This window comes from Metopolophium dirhodum, chromosome 1 (assembly GCF_019925205.1).
Source record: "Metopolophium dirhodum isolate CAU chromosome 1, ASM1992520v1, whole genome shotgun sequence".
NCBI classification, from domain to species: Eukaryota; Metazoa; Arthropoda; class Insecta; order Hemiptera; family Aphididae; genus Metopolophium; species Metopolophium dirhodum.
In genome coordinates, this window is record NC_083560.1 from 70,342,984 (window position 1) to 70,367,928 (window position 24,945).

Sequence of the window (24,945 nt, forward strand, 5' to 3'; positions counted from 1 at the left end):
TTGATTCAATAGAGTTTTTGATTTAATTAGAAACTAATAAGTGAAAGTCAATGAATACCCACAGTCAGCTTCCTCTTATAGAACCCATTTGTTACAATCAATATTGTATATTACGGTAAATTATAATATGCTATCCAAAATAATTTTACAAAATTTGTTCTTAATAAATATTTTTATTATACACTGCTGATAATCGTAACAATTAGGTATCATAATATTATGATATTTGATCATTTATGCCAAAAAAAAAAAAATATAACTTAATATATGAGATTCTGTTTAATAATGAATCGATTGCGATGGTTAATTTTTTTGTCACGTAAGACCTACACACCAATTAAATAAAGAAAATACACGTGTAATGTAAATTATTATAATTCAAAATTACAATATAAATGTTATAGAACAGAGAGGATAATTTTAATTTTACTTGTTTACTTTGTTTGACCTGACATTACGAATCAGAAATAATTGATTATTATTATTTTATCGTAATAGGTGTCGGTTTATTGTATTCGATACACGATTGGATATGATTTGCATCCTGTACTATCACTATGATTTAAAAAAACTGGAGTAAAATCAAAAAAGCCGGCAATTGCGTACAATTTAATTTAGCTATATGTTTTCTATTAGATGTACCTATAATAATATATAGTTAAGGTTTCTGAGACTTGTTAAAGACTCATGTCACTTCTAAAAAAATAGTTGCACATAACATGTAATAGATAAGTCCAAGATAATAGATCCAAGTTGTATCTATAGGTTTCGTCTATATAATCGTTATGGCCGTGTATAATATACATCGCGTGCATTTTTCACAAACGTAAAGCTCCGGCGCCGTTCGTAAGTTACTGCAGTATAACAATAATACACGTACGACCCAGTCTGTTTCCGTCGATGTACTTTTACTCCTTCTACCCACTTGCTTAGACACATCTGCGTGTAGTTTATACATTTACTATACACATACATTCGTACATACATACATACATACATACATACATACATACATACATACATACATACATACATACATACATACATACATATATACATGCATACACGCGGAAATATATTATGTGTGTAGCCGTGTTATATTGTCTTATATAATAATTCGGGAGCCCATTTATAACAATATATAATGTGGTTCGGACGGGGAGCAATGATTTTGCACGGCGTTGGCATTGCACACGCGGTCCGACTTTAATACAGCCGTGTAAATCCCCGAGCCGAAAGTTTCCGGGCGGCGGCGGCGGTGGGTTTTGGGTGTTACGATTTGCCGCCAACAACTTACGGTGGCTCGAAGACGGACGGCCGCGGCGGTTTGGCTGTGTACATATATATATTAAATGGGTACCTATATACCGGCACAGTGGTTAAGACGTATCGAGACCGGGCCCATATCTCAGGATTCAGCGGATCCGCGCGCACGGTCTCGAAAAACCGGAAAGTTTTATTTTTCCGTATAGCCGCGCCAGTCGGATTTACGTTTCCCTCGGATGGGAATTGATAATTCGAATTACGATCGGGGTGAGAAGAAGCGATGTATATAAATAAATTCATATATATATATATTGCGAAGGGTTTGCGGGCGGCCGCGGTAAAAGAAGTATTACGTGCGTACTTATATTTATTCGTGGCGGGCACAAATACGAAACTTTATACGGGGCGGCGCGTCGTAAGAGGTATATTATTATGTTGCAGCATCCGGGATTTGGCCGGAAGAGATACAAATTTACGAGTGTTGGGAATCGCCGCCGGTGACACGACCGCGAAGAGACCCGCGCTCTCCGCTGCAGAGGCGGACGTCCGGACGAGACTGCGGAACGGAGGTTGTTGATTCTCTCTCTATCTCACTATCTATATAATAATATGTATATACATTAAACATGATATATAAATAAATACAATTTATACTAACGTGTATGATATACATATTATTAATACGTCTATATATTATGTTTGTACATTTATAATATATTATCAAACGTGGAGTTGCCCCGAGTCTGTATATACTATAATAAATGTACCTATCCGTTAAATATTAATATAAATACAATTTTATATTTTCGTCAAATTAACATAATTTTTTTGAATAAAATAATTTTAATTTTTAAATTTATTATTTTTATGTAGGTACCTAATAAAATCTGATAAAAAAACCAGATATCACACATGAACTTGTTATCTAAGTATCATACGGCGAGTGTGTATCTACGTACTGTGTAGCTACTGTAGCTGTATAAAGTATTAAGAGTATACTAAATTAATAGTAAGTACTTAGACACATTAGATTGTTGCGATGGTTATTATTTAGTTTTGCATTGGATTTAAAATAAAACAGCCTAAAGTGTTTTTAGTTTGTACATTGAAACAAGAGGTCACTGGTTAGATCATTTTATCATTTACGACATATGAAAATTAATTTAAACCAAAGTATAATAAGTTTAAAATTTGACAAATGCTTAGTATATTGGAGAAAAGCAATAATCCCAACTCAAGATTGAAACTAATAAAATGTTGTATAGAATTCAAAATTATGAAAAAAACAAAATTAAATGAAAACAAGTGAAATAAATATGGAACACAACAAGCTTTTGAAGATAATTTGGATTTAATGTGACACAAAATTTGATAAAACAAATAATTTCTTTACTAAAAGTTTTTATTGATAAGATGTCAAGTTGATGGAAGAACTGAATATAAAAATGGCAAGACATTTACAAATGCTGTAATTTTCCAGCGCATTTTTCGAATTCCAATAAATAGGTAAAAAGTAAATAATAATTTATTATTCTTATGAATGACAGATTTAATAATCAATTTCAATGGGTGTTATACAATTTAAAAGTATATTTATATTTATAAATATTTAAATTTATTCACCAACTTGTTTTAGTTAACCTAGATAAAATTAATTTTAATCTAATTAAAATTAATCAATTGATTGAAAATGGAGATACTAATATTATTCACTGATAATAAAATATCAGCTGTTACTGTTTACTAGTTTTTAAAAATATACTTTACTAGTTTACTATAACTGAACTGATAAAAGTGACTGTATAAGCTATCAACAAAAAATATTTAACAACCCTGATTTATACTCCAATTATCTTCACGACGCTACGTGTTTGTAAGGGGAAATCTAGGTTAGATTATAGCATTACTGTGTATCTACCTACTTGTACAAACCAAATAACGATAATTGCTCTATGCCCATTATAATTATAGTGATATAGTGTAATATTATTATTTGAGTTTATGCTAGTATGTAATTAAAGGACGGTCTCTGCAGATACACACCGAAACCGTTAAATGAATAGGTATACATTTTGTTCGTCAAATGGGAATTGGATAAAATATATTGTATTATAGGTATAGCTAATAATATATTGATTGATATATAAAAATAAAAATATAAATAATAATAAATATAATAACACAAACATAGGCGACAATTAGGATGGGGGGCTTTAGGAGCTAAGCCCCCCCCCCAAAAAAAAATGTTATCAATTTTTTTTAACTTATTCAATATATTTATTATAGGTCTTCGCCCCCTCCCCAAATATCAAACTGTATTTGTGCCTATGAAAGCTAATTAGGACTAAGTACCTACGATTGTGAATAATTAATGTATCCATATTATTATATCATGAATTATAATAATATTATATAGACAAAATACGGATATATTGTATACAACTTTGAATTTATTGTTCAGCCAACATTTGAGATTGGTTTTGCCATTCAAAAAATAAACCAACAAAATATAGTAAACTAATGTCACAATAACTGTGGTTTCTAAAAGCGTTCCGTGCATTTTAGTATTTCCACCAAGTCATAATAATTCCATTCACCATCGGCCCATCCCTCACAAAGTTCTCATAGAATTTCGTCTATATACTTACCTATACATATTATAATATTATTTTGAAATAATGCGTTCGTACTATCGGTAATATTAAACAAAAATAGATGTAATAAATGATTTGATCAACCTTGTGTTGCACTATATCTTGATAAACTAACAGTATAATCAAATAATCTTTGACCTTGATTTAGAAAATATACTTACCAAAGTACTTAATTTTCAACAAACATTCAAAAAATACCCTTAAAATCAAAATATATATGACGTTTGACCATAAAAATGATGTAATATACAACAAATATTTTCAGTAGGTTTACTAACATATTTGATCACAATCGTTGTGACTTGTAGTTGTGTACTTTCTAAGCATACAATAAATTTAAACACAACATTGTGGAAATGCAAAAAAGTCCCGGCTCAAAATATCATATAACAATCGTACTCTGTGAATGTAATTTTTATGTGGCTAACTACAAAAAAATAGACACTTATTATAACGTTTGATGCCCTGCACGTCGTTATCTTAAATGAGGTAGCTATAATATGTGGGTTTATTAAAACACATTTAAATTATTCTTTTTTTAATACTTTTTAAAAGTGTTTAGAATATCCGAATAATTTCAGGTTTTGAATATATTGGTTTTATAAGATACGTATTATAAGAGCTGAATCAATCTCCAAAATTCAATTTTTAAGGCGGTTTCTGGTAGTGAATAGGGCCAGGTTTGTCGTTTGTGGGTCAAAAGTAAAAATCGTACTAAACCGTAGTAGGTAGGTATGAAAAGACTAGACATTTTCAACATTTATGTTAGTGTTTTCTAAACATCTTAAGAGCAGGGATGGAAACCTGTTTTAGAAAAACCGGTTAATAATTGGTTTTAATGATTTATCTTAACCGCAACCAGAGCGGGAGCAGTAAAACAAGAGAGCGGTTACAAAGTTTTTTTTTATATATAGGTAAGCCTCTATGAGTTATAAACTAAAACCTTTGTAGTTCATAACTGGTTTTTAAAACCGAAACCAAAACCTAAGACTTTTATTTTGGTTAATAAAACGTGTGAGCTTAACCGAAATATATAAACCTGGTTTTAAAAACTCAAACCGAAACCACTAAATTTGTTTTGGTTTCCATCCATAAATTAAAATGTTAAGAATTATTTATACTATTTATAGATATTTGAAGATCCATTATTCTTTAAGTTGTAGATTATGAGCGTTTATGTATTGTTTTAACATTTATGTGTGTTTTTTTTCTGTCTGTCATCAATATTTGGGGTAAAAATACTCAGATTTTCAATATCAGCAACTTTTATGATAGGAAAGTGAATCTAGTTGGTGCATTTTGCGATTAGATAAGAAAGGAAAACTCCCAGTAGTTTTCAAAAGCGTGGAGGACAACAAATAAAAAATGAACAAAAAATGATCATTTTTACGCATAACCAATTTTTGAAAAAATCGATCATATATGCTTCCCGTATATCTCAAAAACTAATAACCTCTTGCAATTTTTACCAAATAATTATATTAGAATTTCCTATATATGGTAACATTTTTGAAATATCTTGAATATTTTAAAGTTAATTATAACCCTGAGAAATTTTTCGAATTTTTTAAAGTTACTGATGATAAAAAATTTTTCACTTAGTTAAAAAAAGCTTGAAAATATAATGCTAAGTTTCTCATAAGTTAATTTATTAGCCATTCAAAAATATTAAAGATAGGTACATATGCAAGATTACTTTTATGTGCATTTAAAGTTCAAATTTTGACAAAATTCATCAAAATCCTGAAAATGTGCAAATTATTTTTCAGTTAGATATTTATCATAGTTTTTCTTTTCATAACTATAATATTAGAAATGTTAATAGAAAATTCTCGAAAGTTTTTCTACCATTAACAAAAAAAAAAGTTTACCGGAAAGTTACGCTATGAAGATATTTTCGATATTTTTGATCTTTATTAATTATTTTTTGATTCTAAATTGAACGATAAATTTATAGATTTTACAATGATAGGGGAGGGGGGGGTCAAAAGTGAAAATTCCTAGTAGTTTTCATAAGCACTGGCAAAAACAAAAACAAATTAAGGTAGTCTGAAATTTTTACTCAAATTTGGTTTTCAAGAAAATTAGTATTGGTTTTTGGTGTAACTCAATAGATATTTAAAATTTACACCAAATTCATAATTTCCTATACACTTGATAACATTTTCTAAATAAGTTTACTATTGTCTTGAGCTGTTGAAGAGGATGCCAGCGCACTATTTGTTTTCTCTCTCTAACCCACGCGCAACATAGACAAAACACATTTGCACAGAATCGTTTTTTCCATGTTTTTAAGTAATCTTAGAGTAAAATCACCCATTACAAAAGAGATAGAGAATAATATTTTAGGGGGAATGACATATCGATTTTATATTTTATTGTTATTTGACTTTGTATTCGACTTTCAAAATAAACAAAAAAATGTTGTAAATTTAAATGATGTTTAAATTGTTTTGAAACAATATTTAGAAAAGTCGTTATGTCATTCCCTCAAAAATATTATCTTTTTTGTATTGGTGGATTTCACTCTAAGATTACTTAAAAACATAGAAAAAACGATTCTGCGCAAATGTGTTTTGTCCATGTTGCGCGAGGCCAGAGAGAGAAAACAAATAGTGCGCTGACATCCTCTTAAGGTAATTTTCTAGTGTGCTGGACTAGTGACTATTTTCAAACTTTTAGGTAAGAACATTATCTGATGTGTTAAATCGTCGGCTTTTATTCGATATTTTAATTGTCAAGTGAGATATGAGCATTGAGCATTTTTAATTTGTGATATTTTACTTAACCTAAATCTTGTTCTAAAATTAAAATATCGAATAAAAGCCAACGCTTAAGCACAGATAATGTTCTTACCAAAAATGTTGATGTTAGATCAGTTATTTGTTATATCAAAACTAACAGCACAGCTAGTATTGAAATTAGTGAACAAAAATTTGCCATGTCGCACGTTTTTACGTCCTATTAATAATAATTATTGTAAGGTAACTCAAGGGTATTTTAAATACATTTTTACCATAAGTTTTTTTTTATCTACAATACACAATGTATGGACATTAGACGATATAGTAATATTATCATATTAAATAACTTTAATTATTAAATAGATAGCTTGCTGGAAATAGTTAATATGCTTTAATAAATTATAATTCAAAATATTTAGATATCAATTCGAACAAGAACTTTTTTTGTTCTTCGTATAATACTCCCTGCTTAATCACCGAACAAATTCTAAACTCGCATTTTGTATAGGTAACTTCAGTGCGTTTATCATGTTGTTCAATGCATCGGCATAATACATAATATAATATAATACAACATAATAATATAAGGTACCATTATTATGCGTTACGTGCGTATGCCGCGTGCGTATGGCGTGTTGGCACATCCGCCTGTTATGACCTAGGCAGCAGTAAGTTGTCACCGTGTGTCGTTACTCGCACTTTTATTTGTGTTTATGCGGTGTCACGGGAAAATTTGTTTTTATTTCGGTTCGCGAATTGTATTATTCCGGGACATCTTTATGGTAATATTATTCACAATGAAAAGTTATCACCTAAAGTCGAGAATTATGCTTGTTGTGTCTATACGTAATATAAATATTTTGTGGAACTACATTGAATGTGTGTGCAGTATAATACGGCGGAACATTGAAAGTCCGGAACACATATATATATATATATATATAAGTGTGTGTGTATATATAAGGAGGGAGAGAGGGAGTGAGCCAAATAGAGCTTTCATGAAAACCGTACTTTTCTTTTATGCGCTGCGAAAAAAATGACACTAACATAAACTACATCAACATCTTTGGGTACGCATTATTATCTGTATATATACGCTTTGCGAGTGTGTGGTGTGTGTGGGTGCGTATCTATTTGCCATACTGAAAAATCAAGAGTATATATATATATATATATATAACATGTATATATGGATATAACAACTATAGTAGATGGAATGCAAACCTTAAATTTTGTCGTTGCAGACTTTCTAGAAAAAAAAATGGACTATAAAAACTTAGGCGACCACATAAATATTGTTGACGACTGTTAGTGTTGTAATGTCTTTCCGAAATTACTACCTATCCTTCGCCGATGCCGGTTATATTATGATCGGCAATATCGTTTCAGAAAAAGGCGAAATAAATAATATATTATAGTTAAAACTTAACTATCCGATGCGCTTTAAACGAAACGATCGCTATAATATTCATAGCGACGGCAGTCGATATATAAAAACTGCTGTATAGGTATCCTACACTTAACCTATATAAGTATTAAGTATTGACAAGATTTGAATACGCATAAATATTGAGTGATATCTTGCTATTCAATTATACGATACCAACCGAATATGCTAAAAATGTTATTTGTATTGGTTTATCCTATTTTCTTTAATTCTTTTTTTTTTTTAATGTTTCATTTGATAATTCGTGCACTTCAAACGTATTGGATCAGCTCCATGGAAATAATAAGTTGATCTTCAGGAAAAATTAAGTGTACCTAGCTATGACTACATAATGTCATTTTTCTTCTCAAAATGTTCGAACTTTTGCTCCACGCCTTTTCACAAGTACAATAAAAAATATATTTCCAATTGCCTGTCTTTGTTTTTGAAATATTGTAATGATGACTTATGGTAATACATTACTGCACCACCATTACGGTTTAAAGTTTCAAAGTTAATTTTAAAAATAAAAAACTAGTACTTGCTGTAATATTACTTGCACGCACTGATATAGTGATAAGAACTGTAGAACAGAACGAAGGTATATTATATATGTATCGATATTGTTTGATTCATTTATTTGGGATTTTTTTTATTTAAAAACAGTTATTATTTTACAAGTAAAGAATGATATAATATTTACTTGAAAAATAAAATTAAAATAAGTAACCTAGATTTATTATCGATACAATGAATTCAAAGAACATAACTACACAAGTTATAGTTTTTAAATAGGTATATGACTTTTTGAACAAATAATTTTTCCAAGATCACACTCTATATAACATGATTTTTTGTACAAAGGTTTTCAAAAAGATGATTTTCGAGCACATATGACCTCCGGACAGGCGACCAGCTACCATAATACATATTATATACTATATATACTATATAGGTAATATATATTGTACCTTATATTGCTCCATAAGTTTAGACTAAATGGAAAGCATTACAAATTAACGATAATCACGAAGTACATACTACTGAAATAAAAAATGAGCTTTTAAAAAGCGCGTAGTGCATTTTTATCCGTCAAAGCCGCCCTTTTAGTCAATATAATCTTCTATTTTCCGGAAAGAAAACGCTCCAGAACGTATATGTGTATATAGACATTCATTGACAGGTCACAGGTATTCTTTTATTTTATTTTATTTTTTTAATATAGAATCTAGTACCTACCCTGTATAAACTTAATACCTTTCTTCCTTGCTCGTCGCGCTTCCTAATACCGAAATCCCGTTCGACAGATTGATATTCCTCAGTTTACGACGTGGTGGTGTTGCAGTTATTCGCGATATATACGTATAGGTAGGTAGTAGTTCACGGCGCCAAAAAGCTCAGCTTTCATATGTGACGACATTAAATTCCGCGTTCACAAAATTCTGTTTTATCACCCCTTTATAAATCTTTACGATCCGAATTAATCCACATCGCCAATCGCGTGACGTGTGTGGTTTGGCTAATGGCAGCGCCTCGTTTGTCAAACGCGCCATGTCGACTCGGAAATTAAATAGAAAGGCCTAAAATCTGCAGCAGTGTTTGTATCAAACGATAAACTCGCTGCAAGTTCAAAAGAACATGCTGTGACGTCGAGAAACGTCTAAGTACGTTGTTATACACGCACACTGCACATACACACACAAAATATTTCCTTTATAGTGGTAACGAGCCGATTACCTACACTCCATAAGCCCGTCAACAACATCGTATAATATTATTATTATATGCTTAAACCGAAAATAACATCATACCGTATCTTAATCCGTTTTCCCGTTTTGGATTTCTACAAAAATTAATTAAGTCGTGCAACTTTTACACGCATCATATTATATTTATTGTTTTATACACGTACATCATGCGGTGTTTAGTTATTAATAGGCGTATTTCTCGTGTATCCGATTAATTTATGAATAATTCTGTATCTATGTAATGATATACTTCGTGAGTATTTAATAACCTTTTTTTTTAATACTGTTCTATTATCAACAGATATTAAAAACTTAAAACATTTCTGTTCACAAGCAATATACCGTTTGATGTACATTGTGTATACACGCGTCGAAACTACATAATATTATAAACTGTTATTATACAATAATTAATGTAATTTTTTTAAACTATTATTTTAAAAAATCGACCTGAATAATAACAACGGCTTTTTTTTTGGTTTGTATCATTTTTGTATACAACATAACAATAATACGCGCACGGTACGCGTGGGAAATGTGGTTGTTATTTTAATTCCGCAACGTTTAGTCGGATAGTGCTGGCGTTATAAGCACATGTGCAATTATAGTACCCTTGTTGTTATATTCACATATACCTATATATATATATATAATATGAAACAACATAATAAATAATTGATACAATATATATATTGGAGTGCGGTGCACATGTACATACAATATATATATACATATACACATAGCTATTAAATGTGTATAGTGATATATTATTTGTGCACACATATATCTGCAGTCGGTTAATCCTGACGTTAATTGTAACAGCTTCCAATTGCCACCGCGTGCAGTGCAATAATCATTTTCAATGATAATAATAATAACGGGCCATATAGATTTGTATTTTATTTAAAACGTTGCGTCTCTGACGGCGTGGTAGAAATATTATTCATTGCATATCATAATATAATAACACTACACCTACAATTATAATAGTATTATATTGCATTGAGGGAATAGGAAGCCACGGTGATTTGCTGTGTTTGTTTACACGTGCACGCCACCAGAAATGTAGAGATGTTCCATTTCTAAAGTACCGATCAACCTATAGTGAAGTGATAAGAACTTAGAAATATAACATTAAACTTTGTCGTATTCGTCTATTCCAGAACGACGTTCCAGAATCTTTCGATTGTAATTTATTGAAAAATTGAAAAAAAGTTTTTTTATTTCTATATTTTAATAATAACTTTATGAAATCAAAAACGTGGTTAAGTCGATCTCAATCATAGATAACAACAAATTTAAATTTTTTTTCGGAATTCTTCACTATAGATCAATCAGTTTATTGTTAATATAACACGTCTAAATTCCTATATTTTGCGCTTCAGGTGTTAGACAAAGACAGAAAATCACCACTTCTAATCCACTTCTTCTAATATACAGAATATGATGATATTATTGCATTTAGTGCATACAATGATTTTGTTTCGGGGGAGTGTGCCAAACATAATACCGATATAGGTACCTAATATGCACTTTATTATAATATGATTTTATACGAGTGTACAACACGCGTGTATAATATATTATTATGGCTTATATATATAATAATATTTGTGTTTACAGCGAAGAGCATCAATTAATAGAAGACTGATTACACAGTGCTTAATAAGTTTCTCGAGAATACCTTTGATCATTTCAAATATCGAGTTTAGGAATCGCACTATATTATAAAACAACTTTCTATGTTGCAGCAAAGTGCAGCTGTGGTTTTTTTGCAGCTGCATTATTATTGTTTTTGTAGTTAATAATGTTACTTTGGGGCCTTGACGACCGCGACGGGGAGAAAATCATGAATTTAATTATAATAGTTTTAAAATACATTAATGCAGCACAGAAAATTAAGTTATATTATTATTAAATGGCATACAGACCATTATAGTAGGGGTCGTAAAGGGATGTATAGATTTATCTCAAGTATGTGATAATATGATTTTTAATTTTTAACACTGCATAATTAACTAAACATATTACTAAGCTTAACTTGGGTTTTATGATAATTATGAATAATATAACGTCGTGTTTTTAATTGTAATATAATTTTTCGTAAGCAACAACTTTTCAGTGCAACAAATAGATTCTAAAAGAAGTAATAGGATTATATAGTATTATGAAACTTCAATTATTACCATACATCATATACAGGGTGTTCAAAAAGTTTGAAAACCGTCATTAGACTAATTAGAATTGATAAACGACAATATGAAATTATTAATGATCGAGGTGATTAAATATTTAATTTAATAAATTTGTAGCGATGTTATCTGCAGTAATCGGTATATTATATACTTATATAGGTATAAAAATATGCAAAGAGTAATTGAAGAGTTTCCAAATTGTTTGTACACCTTGTATATATATAATATATATATTGTATACTAGTTATGGAATATATTGTCCAATGATCTACATAAACTCAACTACACTAGGAAGTCCAATTAAGTATAACTAAGTAGTAAATAGTTTAACACAACTGAGATAATGTATAAAGTAGAAAGATAATTTTTAAAATAAATAAAAAAAAATTAATATTTGTATGAATTTTTATAATTATGCAGTAAGTACCTTTGTTTATTTTCGTATTACATACATCAGCGACAGGCCTTAAACGAAAAAGGCCGGTAGGTATACATATAACATATAATTTTAATTTACATAAAGATTCATAACTACTGAAACCCATAAAACTTTTAAAACTTAAATATAATTATAAATAAATATTCATATAGTAGTCATTTATAATTTCATATACAAATACAGGTACCTAAAAGTAAATTAACAACATAACATTAATTAAAGTTGTACAAATCAGAAACGATTTTAATGTTGGCTTAAAGAAACTGAGCTTTTTAATAGTCTGATAGTCTCAATTATTCATCTTGCAAACATTTTTGTAACAATACATTTATAATTTAATTATTAATAGATAAACATTTTTCCTATAAAAGTTCTACTGTTTTTGGAGGTATAAATGTATAGTGTAGTCATTATTATTGTACACAAATGTTACTTTACATTAAAGAATACAAAATTATACTTTTTAATTTTTAGTAAAATACATTTTTAAAGTTAAGAAAGTATAATTTATTTGAAATTTAAACTTGTTATAATAGAAAACCAACATAAAAACATCGCAACTATCATACACATAATCTAAAATTTACTGGTAACCCACTCGAATATACGAACTTAAGTATTTTTATTTAATTATTTGCATCAGCTACATACACTATTACAATAAACTGGATAGTAAATAATAGAAAGTGAAATAATATTCTTCGTAAGTTCTTGCATTTAGATTCCATAATACGCAGTAATTTATTTTACAATGTATACAGAAGATCATAGAATTAAATTACTGGGGATTTTTAGGACCTGGCCACTTCTTAACTGTCTGAATATTTTTAAATAAGATAATTTGGTTTTGTGCGCTGTGGTATAATATTATATTTTTGACCCACCACTTGTCTAAAAGCTGTTGGGCTCAAGTCCTATATCTATTGAATAAGTCCAATGAATTTAATATGCTTATTTAGATGCGTGTATTGGTTTAAATTTTAACCAAATACCATTTTCTGGCGTAATAATTAGTGATCTTTTACTGAATCTCATTGGAATGTCTGTTTTTTCACATGGTTCCACTTCATATGTGGTCAAAAGTTCGGTTAACGCCAATTTCATTTCCATTTCTGCGAAACGTTTCCCTAAAGTTTGACGACAGTAATTTAGTTATATAAATATTATTTATTACAGAAAAAACTTGGCCTCACTGAGAAAAACTCTTGTGGAGCCCAACGTATTTTACTGTTTGTTATTGTTCAATTACCTATACATAAGCGAGGTCCATCGCCAAACGGCATATAAGTTCCATTTGGTCTTTTAGCCTTTTCCTCTGGTGAGAACCGTTCGGGGTCGAAAGTCTCGGGATCGGGATAATATCTGTAGTCGTGATGAATAGCGTACGCAGGAATAAGAACTTTTGTACCTTTTTCGATTACGAATGTGTCATCTGGTACTTGGTAATCCTGCGTAGCTTCTCTAAATAGTGTTAAAAGTGGTGGATACTTTCGTAAAGTTTCTGAAACATAATATTTACATCATACAAATTGCCAATAATGCTTTGATTTTATAAATTAATTATTAGACTATAAATAAATAAATAATGATATTGAAGCAATCGTATTGTCATACAAGTGTTTTCATAATTCGTATTCTATGACGAATTGAAATAATTTGATTGATTTATATTTTTTATATATTTTGTCAATGATGGGTACAATTTAGTTTATAAAACCATATATAGATACTAACCAGCTAATACCATTTCCAAATAAGGTAAATTCTTTAGAAAATCATTGTCAATCTCAGCGTTATGTTTCTTCTTCATCGCATTCATTTCTTCTCGCACTTTGTCCTGTATTGGTTTTTTCAACGCGAGCTCATATAAACAAAAACTCATTGCCGTAGACACTGTTTCAAAACCAGCGGCGAATAGTATAAATGCATTTGCCACGATGTCCGTTTCTAAGAATTCAACTAAATACATAAAATTAATTAATACAAAATTCTATACTGTTCAATAACACAACTTAATTGATAATAATAAATTTAATAACTATAAATCAGTATAATATAATATAGTAGGTACACTATATACCTCTAAAGCTTTTTTTGTTTAGTTATATATTATGGAATAATACATTATGTTTACGTACCCATACGTACCTATACTATATATTGTATACCTAAATAGATTAAACAGTTGTTTGAATAATTCAATGTGTGCAGATAAATCAGCATTAAGTGTCTAATAAAGGCGTAGGTACAACTATATGGATATGATTTCGTACATGGATTTCAGATAAACTTTCGACAAACTTTTAGATCACAACATCATCACAGTGTTTACTTTAAAATATTTCCTCGAAATGGATATCTATTTTTTTTTTGCTTGACCTTATTGAATATTATATTATATCTCGTGGTAAATTATAGTCTGAGTGAAGGTTTCTAGTTTTTCGATATTTGTCTAGATTGTCTAGAAAGGTCATAAAACTTTGCGAGTGATTTATAAATATGTTTTATAACACAAAAAGGTTATACTAAACATATTATTTTGCATATTTTGTCGTTATTGCATATAAATGCATATTTGAGTAGGTTAGGTTAGACAAAAAAGCGTATTATAATATAGGTACAAAATTGAAAAATGTTGATATTAAATATAATGTAACATATAAAAATCCGTATACAAATATTATTTACAAAATGTGTTCTTATATATTATAATTTATAATATTATTGGTTAAGTAATTCACTATACAGCCGATAACACTGCGACGCGTGTAGGAAGTGAACTTCAGTTGTCCGTCATAATTTATCAAATCATTAGTTGTTTGATTATTGGGCAATAATTTTTGAAGTTTTTATCAATTTATTAAAATAATTTTTGTATTTTTCTTTTTGTATATTATAATTTAGGTGCGTACCATATTTTATATATTCAATTTTTTTAAAGTAAATTTTAAGCGAATACATATTTTGAGTTCTAGAAGTCCTCATCCATAATGATTGTAATATATTACTTAGCTATAGATACCCAGTTGTATTTTTTACAATATTAATCTCATAAACAGATTTTAGTCTCTTCGTGTCTTCAGCGTACGCAGATGGTACCCACCTATAATAATAGGTATGCCTTCGGTCGGACCCAAGTGATGCAGTGGCGTGCCCAGGGGGGAGATTTTATAGGTTATATCCACCTACTGTCTCATAAAGCCTCTTATTTGTGTCTTTGTTATTATCACCACAATTCGTTTAAATACTTATAACATTATTATTTATAACATCCGCTCCCCATTGAAAATTCCTGGGTACGCTACTGTGATATTGTTAAAATCTGTCGCGGAAATGCTAATATTCCGACACAATTTATTGTGCATAATATACAGCTGCGTTTTTAATTTTTACGTCAAAATATCCCAAAACCAAATTATACACGGAAAAGTATTCTATGATAAAATATAACAATAACAATTCAAAAAATATTATGAAGCATATTATTTTTAAGCTGAATAATATTTTAGTTATATAAAGTACCTAGTTGCTGATCGAAAAAATTCTATGTAAATAATTCTCACGTACGAATACATGTATACAATATTAAATCGTATAGGTAACTAATTATTTTCAAATTTTCAAAAAAAATTTACAATTCAAACAATACGTACCTATATATAAATAATTGAAATTATAATTCATTATAAAAAAACTTACAAAAAAAAATGTATCACTGCTATACACAATATGCAATATCATTATTTAATACTTTTTTGGTGAATATCAAAGAATTATCAAATACCTAGTGTAGTTGTGTTCTTGAAATGTTGATAATTTATTTAAATTTTGGATGTGGAGAAATTCTATAATTTTTGAATTTCTAACTATTGGAAACAGTCCGGCGATAACGTGTCACAGCTGAAAATAATCAAACTTCAAGCAAAAGAAATTTATCGTCTTCTTCGCTTTCACCCAAGCCAGAGGATAAGAAATCAAAGTACTCAGTTCTCACCACACTAAATGACTCTAACGAAAACACACAGCCAAACAAAACTCAAACTTATACTCAAAATATCCCACCAAAACCACCTGCAGTTTATATCAAAGACGTGAGTAATTTTTCAAGTTTCACCTGACATTTGATTAAAATTATCAACACAACAGAATTTATCTGTAAAACCACACCTTCGTACCTGATCATCCAAACTCATTTATATGAGCATTACAGACTACTCATTAAATATATAATTGAGAACTTCATCAGTAGTCATTAATACCAGATGTATGATAAGCGTCCATTACGGGTGGTGATCCGCAATCTCCACCCTTCCACCTCTACTGAAGATATAATTACTTCTCTTTCAGAATTGGGACACCGGGTTAAATACGTTCATAAAATTAAACGCTTTTCCGATAAATCACCTCTACGGCTCTACCTCTCTTTTTCGTCGACCTCAAAAAAGCCACCAACAACATGGATTTATACAAAATCGAGTATCTACTACACTCCAAAATTGTTGTCGAAAAGCCCCACCCACGTAAAGGCTCACCTCAATGCCATCGCTGTCTGTCTTACGGGCACACTCAGGGTTACTGCAACTACATTCCACGATGCATCAGATGTGGCGAAGAACACAGATCTGATGTATGCACTATGTCACCAGAATCTCCGGTCAGGTGTGCTTTATGCTAAGGTAGTCACCCAGCAAATTACAAAGGCTGTCCCGTTTATAAAAAACTTAATTACAGACCACCTCATCAGGTCCGTGAAGTTGACCGCACAATGTCAAAATTTTAGCTCCGAATTTTGTCAATGATTTGTAAGTCATTTGTAAGCATTTGTAAGCATGAATTTAAAATTTGTAAGTCATTCCTCCCTAATTTATTCACAAATAGAAGTTGGTCAAAAAATTAATAAAAAAAGCATAGTTAAATTAAAAAAATATCTTTATAGGATAAAAAAATTTAATAGAATAAAAAATCAGCTATACCTAAATAAAAATTGATATTAAATAAAATGTAATTTCAATAAAAAAAGGTTAGTTAAAATAAAAAACCAAGGTAGAAAAAAAACTTATATCGAAGAAACCTAAATGGGATAAAAAATCAGTTGAATAGAAAATTGATATTTAATAAAAAATCAAATATTAATAAAATGAGTCAAGTTAAATTATCTTAATAGGATAAAAAATCTTATATTTATATTATATTATTATTTTTATATTTTGATCTTATATTTTTTTTAATTTAACTTGGCTCCTTTTATTAATATTTGATTTTTTAATAAATAAAATTTTTTTTATTCGACTGATTTTTTATTCTTTATTGGTTTTTTAGATTTTTATGGAAAATTAAAGGAAAATTAATAAAAAAATTATAGTTAAATTAAAAAAAATTTTAATAAAATAAAAATCAGCTATACCTAAATAAAAATTGATATTAAATAAAATGTAATTTCAATTTATTGTAAATTTTTATTCAACTGGTTTTTTATTCTATTTAGGTTTTTTCGATATACATTTTTTCTACTTTGTTTTTTTTAATTTAACGAACCTTTTTTTATAGAAATTACATTTTGTTTAATATCAATTTTTATTTAGGTAGCTGATTTTTTATTTTATTAAAATTGTTTATCCTATTAAGATATTTTTTTAAAATTTAACTTGGCTCATTTTATTAATATTTGATTTTTTATTAAATATCAATTTTTTATTCAACTGATTTTTTATACCATTTAGGTTTCTTAGATATATATTTTGTCTACTTTGGTTTTTATTTTAACCAACCTTTTTTATTGAAATTACATTTTATTTAATATCAATTTTTATTTAGCTGATTTTTTACTCTTTTAAAATTTTTTATCCTATAAAGATATTTTTTGAATTTAACTATGCTTTTTTTATAAATTTTTTGACCAACAATCTATTTGTGAATAAATTAGGGAGGAATGACTTACAAATTTTAAATTCATGCTTACAAATACTTACAAATTGCGCAGGACGATTTGGAACAGTCAAAGTTCAAAAGGCTCGACAAAGCACGGCCAACTTCTTTTTGGGATAATTAAGGAAAGGATGACTTACAAATTCTAAATTTGTGCTTACAAATACTTACAAATCGCGCATGACAATTTGGAGTAGTCAAAAACTTTGAAATGCCAAAACGGCCAAGTTTCACGGAAGTTAGCCGTGATTTAAACTTTTGAGGATAATTGCGAACGGCTGTACTTACAAATTACCAAATTGTGCTTACAAATACTTACAAATGACTTACAAATTATTGACAAAATTTGGAGCCAAAATTTTGACATTATACGGCCAATTTCACGGACCTCACCTCATCGTGAACATTTCATATCTACTCCCAAATCTCATACAAACTTTCCTAAATCCACCTCAAATCCCAATACCGATAAACCATCATATGCCAAAGCTACTTCCTCCAATCATAACCATTCCCACTTATCTCCTAATATAGAAACTTTATTTACATCCTTTATTACCGAATTCACTGCAATCATAAAACCCATCCTGTCTCTCTTAACGGCTTTATTAAATAAAAGTAAATTGTAATTCCATATACCGTTATACGTCCACCATATTATATTGTATCATTTCATTTTATATTCTAATCTAATTACCTAATTATCTAAATTATGCTAGAATAAGATACTATATATTTTAAACCTTATCTATATTATATATTGTAATAATTGTCAAACTACAATAGTTATATACTAGAAGTTCTAATAAAAAAAAAAAAAAAAAACTATTGGAAAATATATGTTAGTAAATTAGATGAAGTGTAAACAGTTAGCTCGCCATACACACACGATACCGCATTTACAAAATAACTAATAACACAATCACTTTAGACGAAGTGCACGCGGTTATTGCAGTATAGGTATCTTTCATGGTAGAGGTTACAATTTTTAATTAATATTTACGCGGGATATTGTCATGGAATATTATGTATTTGGAATATTTTTTCGGGGGTATTATAACCGGGATTACCTGGATATATTTACCGGGATACTTTGACGTGTCACCTATATACATGATATATAGTATAGATGCAGTGTCGCCTACTATATATTATTTACTATGTATTTTATTCTCAACGTCATACCTGACGGTTCGGTCTTGTTGACGACCAAGTCAGTCCTGGCCTGGATCAGGGACTGCATGACATCGTCCCTGACGATGCTGTGTTCCTCCCGGTATTTCATCGTGTCGGTGAACGCGGCGGTGAAGAACTGTGCGGCGTCCGGCGGCATGTCACCGATGCGGAGCGCGCGTCGTAGCGCCGGCGTCACCATCCAGGCCAGTTCCTTGAGAAGCACACGGAACGACGGCGCGAACACGGCCTTGCCGTGCTTACGGAACGAGGACCGTTCGTCGTTGATGGCGTTCAGGTGCAGTCCGAACGCGCATGTGCCGATGACGTCGGTCGAGTACTTGCCGAGCACGTCGCGGATTTCCATCTGGCCACCGCCGGCCGGTACGTCCGCGGCCACGTTGCGCATTAGCTGCTCGCTGCACTCGGCCACCTGGCCACGCATGTGCCGTAGTTTGCCGGCGGTGAACACGGGGCTCAGCTTTTGCCGCATGATCTTCCACTGGGCACCGTTCATGTTGAACAGCCCGTTGGCCAGGGGGTTCTCTTCCGGCCCGGCCGTGTACATGCCGTGGTCGGTGAAGTGCGCAAAGTCGCCGATCAGCACGCGGTTCACCAGCGCCGGGTCGCACACCATCAGGTGCGGCGTGCGCATCTGGTAGAACCCGCCGTACCGGTGACCGCGGAACCCGTCGTAGATCCGGCCGAACATGCGCGCCTGGTGTTCGACGCCCAGGGCTAGCCCGCCGATATTGCCGAACAACGGCACCGTCGGCCGCACGTACGGGACGCCTCGGTCGCGCCAGTAGCCGAACGTTGACGTGCAGAAGTGGTACGCCGTGGCCGCAAACAACGCCAGAATCGCTACCGTCCACCAGCCGGCCACCAAGTCAAGTAACAGCTGCGACGTGGACATTGCGACCGCGTGCACTACTGGTCAACGGTATAGTTAAGAACAGGAATTGTTTTGTTTTGTTCTGTGCGTGTAACGCGCGTCGTTAGCAGTATCGATGGTTGGCAAAACGAATAGAGCCGATGTTGTTTGTGAGAAAAAGGCAAATATTAATAGACAAACTGCAGCGGAGTAGACCAGAGACGCAAACGCACTGACGGCCACTGCGCGACAACCGACTGCGCCGAAGTACCGTCGCACGTCTTTTTGCGTGGGTACGATTCACTATTGGTACCTATACGTTGTTATTAATTATTCGTGTTGTGATTTTATTGCGATGCCTGTGTAATTATCGGTACGTTATTGCGTATCGTCCTCATTGCAGCCGACGAATCGCGTGCGACCGAACGACTTGCGACCTCGGAACGGTAATGAATAATAAATTACACTTAATCATACGAGTCGACTCGATGCGACCGAAACGACGACAGCGACGAAAAAGAGATAATTACTTCCTCCATGGCAATACACCGGCGCGGCGTGGCCTTGGCCACCGAAGAATAGCGTTATTAATACAATTAAGTTTGCTGTCGGCCGGCCGGCCGTGTTTTGGAGCGGTCCCGCGCGCGTAGGTGCATGCTCGTCAAAATATGAAAACTGCGCATGACAATGATATTGCATATTCTTCTAAAACACGTTCGCACTCCGAACAACAACTCGAAAACTACCTTCTGGCATATTATTTTCTATGTCAAATTTCAATTTTAACTGATCCGTTGAAAATTTTCCTTTGATATTTGTTTTGTTTAAACAAACGATAGGTAAGGTTTAGGCCTATTATATTATAATATATCATAACGTTGTCTGCCACATTAATATTGTTTTCACATATAAGTCCAAAGGTGGGCATTAAATTGTCAACCAGTTAAAGTTAAGTTAAAAAGTTAATTTTTTTAACTTCTTAACTTCTTAACTTATTCAGTTAAAATCGTTATTGTTGTAACTTAACTTTTTTAAATGAATAATCATTATTGTGCAATTAAGTTAATTTGATTTTCGTATCATGTGGAGCCAACGGACAATACTGATTTCTCGACTCTTTTTCGATTTTGGTTATTTGTTTTTTCATTATAATATATCATAATAATCTTATGTTTACACAGTCTTAAACATCTTGGTAAATGTTTGTGTAAATCAAAATACTAAGGCACTCAACAACTTAAAAATATTAAAGCTTGAAAAAAAAAATTAACTTTTTTTAACTGAGTTAAGTTAATTTTATTTTCCATCTTAACTTTAAAGTTATCGAGTTGGATTTTTTTTTGTGAACTTTTTACTTTTAACCGAGAACAATTTAATTGAATTAACTTAATTTGTCATAGTTGATTATTTTCATTAACTTGCCCAACCTTGCATATTACACAATATTGTTGTTTATAATTATTACGTAATGTCAATAATAGGTACATTACTATAGTATGTGTGTGCAAGCGAATAGTGTAAATGTGTATGCGTATACTAAGCACGGTTGTAGATAGAACTGCCTGCAACTGTGGTAGTAAGTGATCATTAGTGACTCTTGTGATGCAGAAAATAAATAGCCGAAAACATAATGTGCAAACGTGCGCATGTCAATAACGCACTACACGAATATAATAATTGTTTTGGTTTATATTATAATGTGTAGGTGAAAATATCGATATTTTTCTGTTTTACTAATATCAAATTAGGTATCTGAAGCCTACAGATAGTTCGTTGATGTAGAACGTTTTTATTTGAAAGAATATTTTAATTCTTTGATCTTGTATGTCGTCGAACACTATATTGCGTAGGTAAATCGAACACCCACGAGTGGATCGCACGTATACGTGTATTAATAATAATATATTTATATCATAAGTAATACTGACAGTAAATGTTTACCAACAATAATACTCATTAGTAGATCGCATTATTGCGTAGGTAAGAAGAATATAACATAATAAATTATAAGATAGAAATAAGTACCTAGAATGTTATTAATTTCTAGTGCTGTTTATTGCTAATATACCTACAATTTTATATAGGTACCTATTAACATGTTGTTTATGAAGGCTATTGTTTTATGTTTTATTTGATAAAAAATAAAAAGACTAAAATTATAAATGTTTACGATTGTCCTGGCTCCTGATGTTATTTCAAGTCAAAATTAAATAGTCGTTATTGATTAATGAATAGTAAATAATACATAAAACCTAAGACTTTTATTTTGGTTGTTAAACAGATGAGCAAAACCGAAATATAAAAAATAACTAATATAATTAATAACAATAATATTATATTATAATACAATCGTAGAGGGTAGGTACATAATATTATAATCGCGAGGGTCGTTCACTATGGTTCTCCTGGCGCATATCCGTCGGGTCGTCGTAAAAACCCGAACGCATAAAAAACCTGAACGATATTATTGTAATACATATTAGGAGGTATCTAGCTGTATCGTTACATGGACCGAACGAGCGTGGAGGTATGTAATAATACATATTATGCACATAAAATACGAATAAATCGGCGGCGCACACGATGAATGCGCCGGCCGTCGATATCCGTCGTATGGAAGAATCATGACCGCGTACGCAGATTGTTTGCTCATTGATCGCGTCGGCTAATTTATTTAGAGGGATAATACACGTGTGCAGTATAATATAATATCACAAGTGTGTGCGGGTGTGCGCGCGCGCGCGTGTGTGTGTGTGCGAGCGCACAGTCCCGGAGACCATTGTGTACGGCCCTCGTGGGGATACGAAATTTCTCACTGATCAAGTCATTTGTACCGAGCCCTGCCGCCGCCCGCCCTGGTTCGCGTGCACACCGATACTCGACGACCCGGTCCCGCCGCGTCATCCGTCTGCTGCAGTCCGCATGCACCGTTCCCGATCGCGCGTTTTCCGTCCGCTGCCGCACCGTTCCGGTCCGCCGTTTTCCGGCATGCGTCCGGGCCGGTTCACCGCCGCCGCCATATTGCACAATATATTCATGCTCAGCGCGTCGTTTTACGTCATTATTACGCGTACCTGCTTAGTACTTTATAAATAATAATAATAATAATATAATGTAGGTGGGAGGTATATTATGTATTTCGTCACACCGCATAATATAATATAGGTAAAATATTCCCATTTTACCTAAAATTTCAAGTCTCTAGAGTCTAATATTATCTATATGGATGACCATTATTTTTGGAGTTACGATTAAATTGTTAAAATAAATGACAAGATTCGTGCAATTTTACCGTTGTTTTAGTACAATTGTAACGGTTGACTTTTGAATTGTTTAAGACAACAGCTTCTCTTAATGGAAAAATCTGATTTTCGATAAAGTTTTTCCAAAATTTTGTAAAACTATTGAGTACTTACATATTTAAAAAAAATACGTATCTAAAGTACCAAGCTGAGGAAATTTATAGTGACAATTTTTGGACCTAACCCTATATCTACCCAAAAACTTGTACCTACACAGAAAAAATATAAAATAAATCAATAAATATCCTTGTAAAACAAATAGATCCCTTATTTAATCAGAATCTAAAATAATAATTTAATGTCAATTTAATTTTAAGTGGGCTTTAGCCTTGAATTATTTACTTAAGGGGGGCTAAGTCCCTCTAAGCTCGCTCCTCATCACTGATCACCGCATATGAGTCGTACATCATATAGGTAATAATAATCAGGACTAGGAAAATGTTGGAGTTGCCCATTTTTCTACAATAAAATGCATTATAATTTTAATAAATCATAAATCAAGCACGAAATCTATGCTAAGCAAAGCTTAAAAATCAAAATTTTTAAATTCATAATTCGTCTGTTTTAGAAAGAAATTTAATATTTCTTAGTTTTTGTACAATAATTCTATATTTGTATGCATAAATAGGTACCTATTTAATGTTTGCATAGTAAAAAGTTTACGTGTTTACTGTTTATGTTGACTTATGTATTTTAGTTACAACTTCACAAAAATGAAAATATTTTTATTAATTCTATTTGGGAAGCGATATCATTTATTTTGAATTCAATAATAATTATTATTTTGCTATTCGCGGGAGACCAGTTTTCCTCACATTACATAATTTATTTTTCATTTTTTCATTTATTTAATAAAACTATTTTTATGCAGCTATACCTACTTACAATTATACAACAATGTTATAAAATAATAATTAATAAACATTTTTACTTTCTGCTATATTGCAACATGCTGTATCTCCCAATACTTTTACGATTTTCCATAGGTACCTATGTTAGATTTTTTTAGATTTTTGTCGTGCATATTTTTTTTATATTTTAGCTCCTATATATTATTATATAACTCCCGAGACCTAATAATAATATTCATTATTACAACTATTACATAATAATAATATATTAAAACAGGTAGAGATAGCTATATGTTAGGGTAGGTCAGCTAACCTAAATACAATGTAATATTATGCACACGCTGCACA

General features: G+C 31.3%; 1 protein-coding gene across 1 annotated transcript; it reads right to left on the reverse strand.

Annotated features, from left to right (window-relative positions):
* Nucleotides 1–12,018: 12,018 nt before the first annotated feature.
* Nucleotides 12,019–20,877, reverse strand: LOC132935427 (probable cytochrome P450 6a13). Its single transcript, XM_061001970.1, has 4 exons — nt 19,583–20,877; nt 14,207–14,431; nt 13,722–13,973; nt 12,019–13,599 (listed from the first exon to the last, which is right to left on the reverse strand). The coding sequence occupies exons 1-4, from the start codon at nt 20,484–20,486 to the stop codon at nt 13,424–13,426; spliced, it is 1,557 nt and encodes a 518-aa protein (XP_060857953.1). The 5' UTR covers nt 20,487–20,877; the 3' UTR covers nt 12,019–13,423.
* Nucleotides 20,878–24,945: the final 4,068 nt, after the last annotated feature.

Excerpts from the sequence above, each read along its gene's own strand:
- LOC132935427 (XM_061001970.1), bottom strand. The coding sequence starts at position 20,486 with ATGTCCACGTCGCAGCTGTTACTTGACTTGGTGGCCGGCTGGTGGACG. Across the intron at positions 13,974-14,206 it reads TTTGGAAATGGTATTAGCTG|AAACTTTACGAAAGTATCCA; the intron begins GTTAGTATCTAT and ends ATTATGTTTCAG. Across the intron at positions 13,600-13,721 it reads TGGACCTCGCTTATGTATAG|GGAAACGTTTCGCAGAAATG; the intron begins GTAATTGAACAA and ends GTCAAACTTTAG.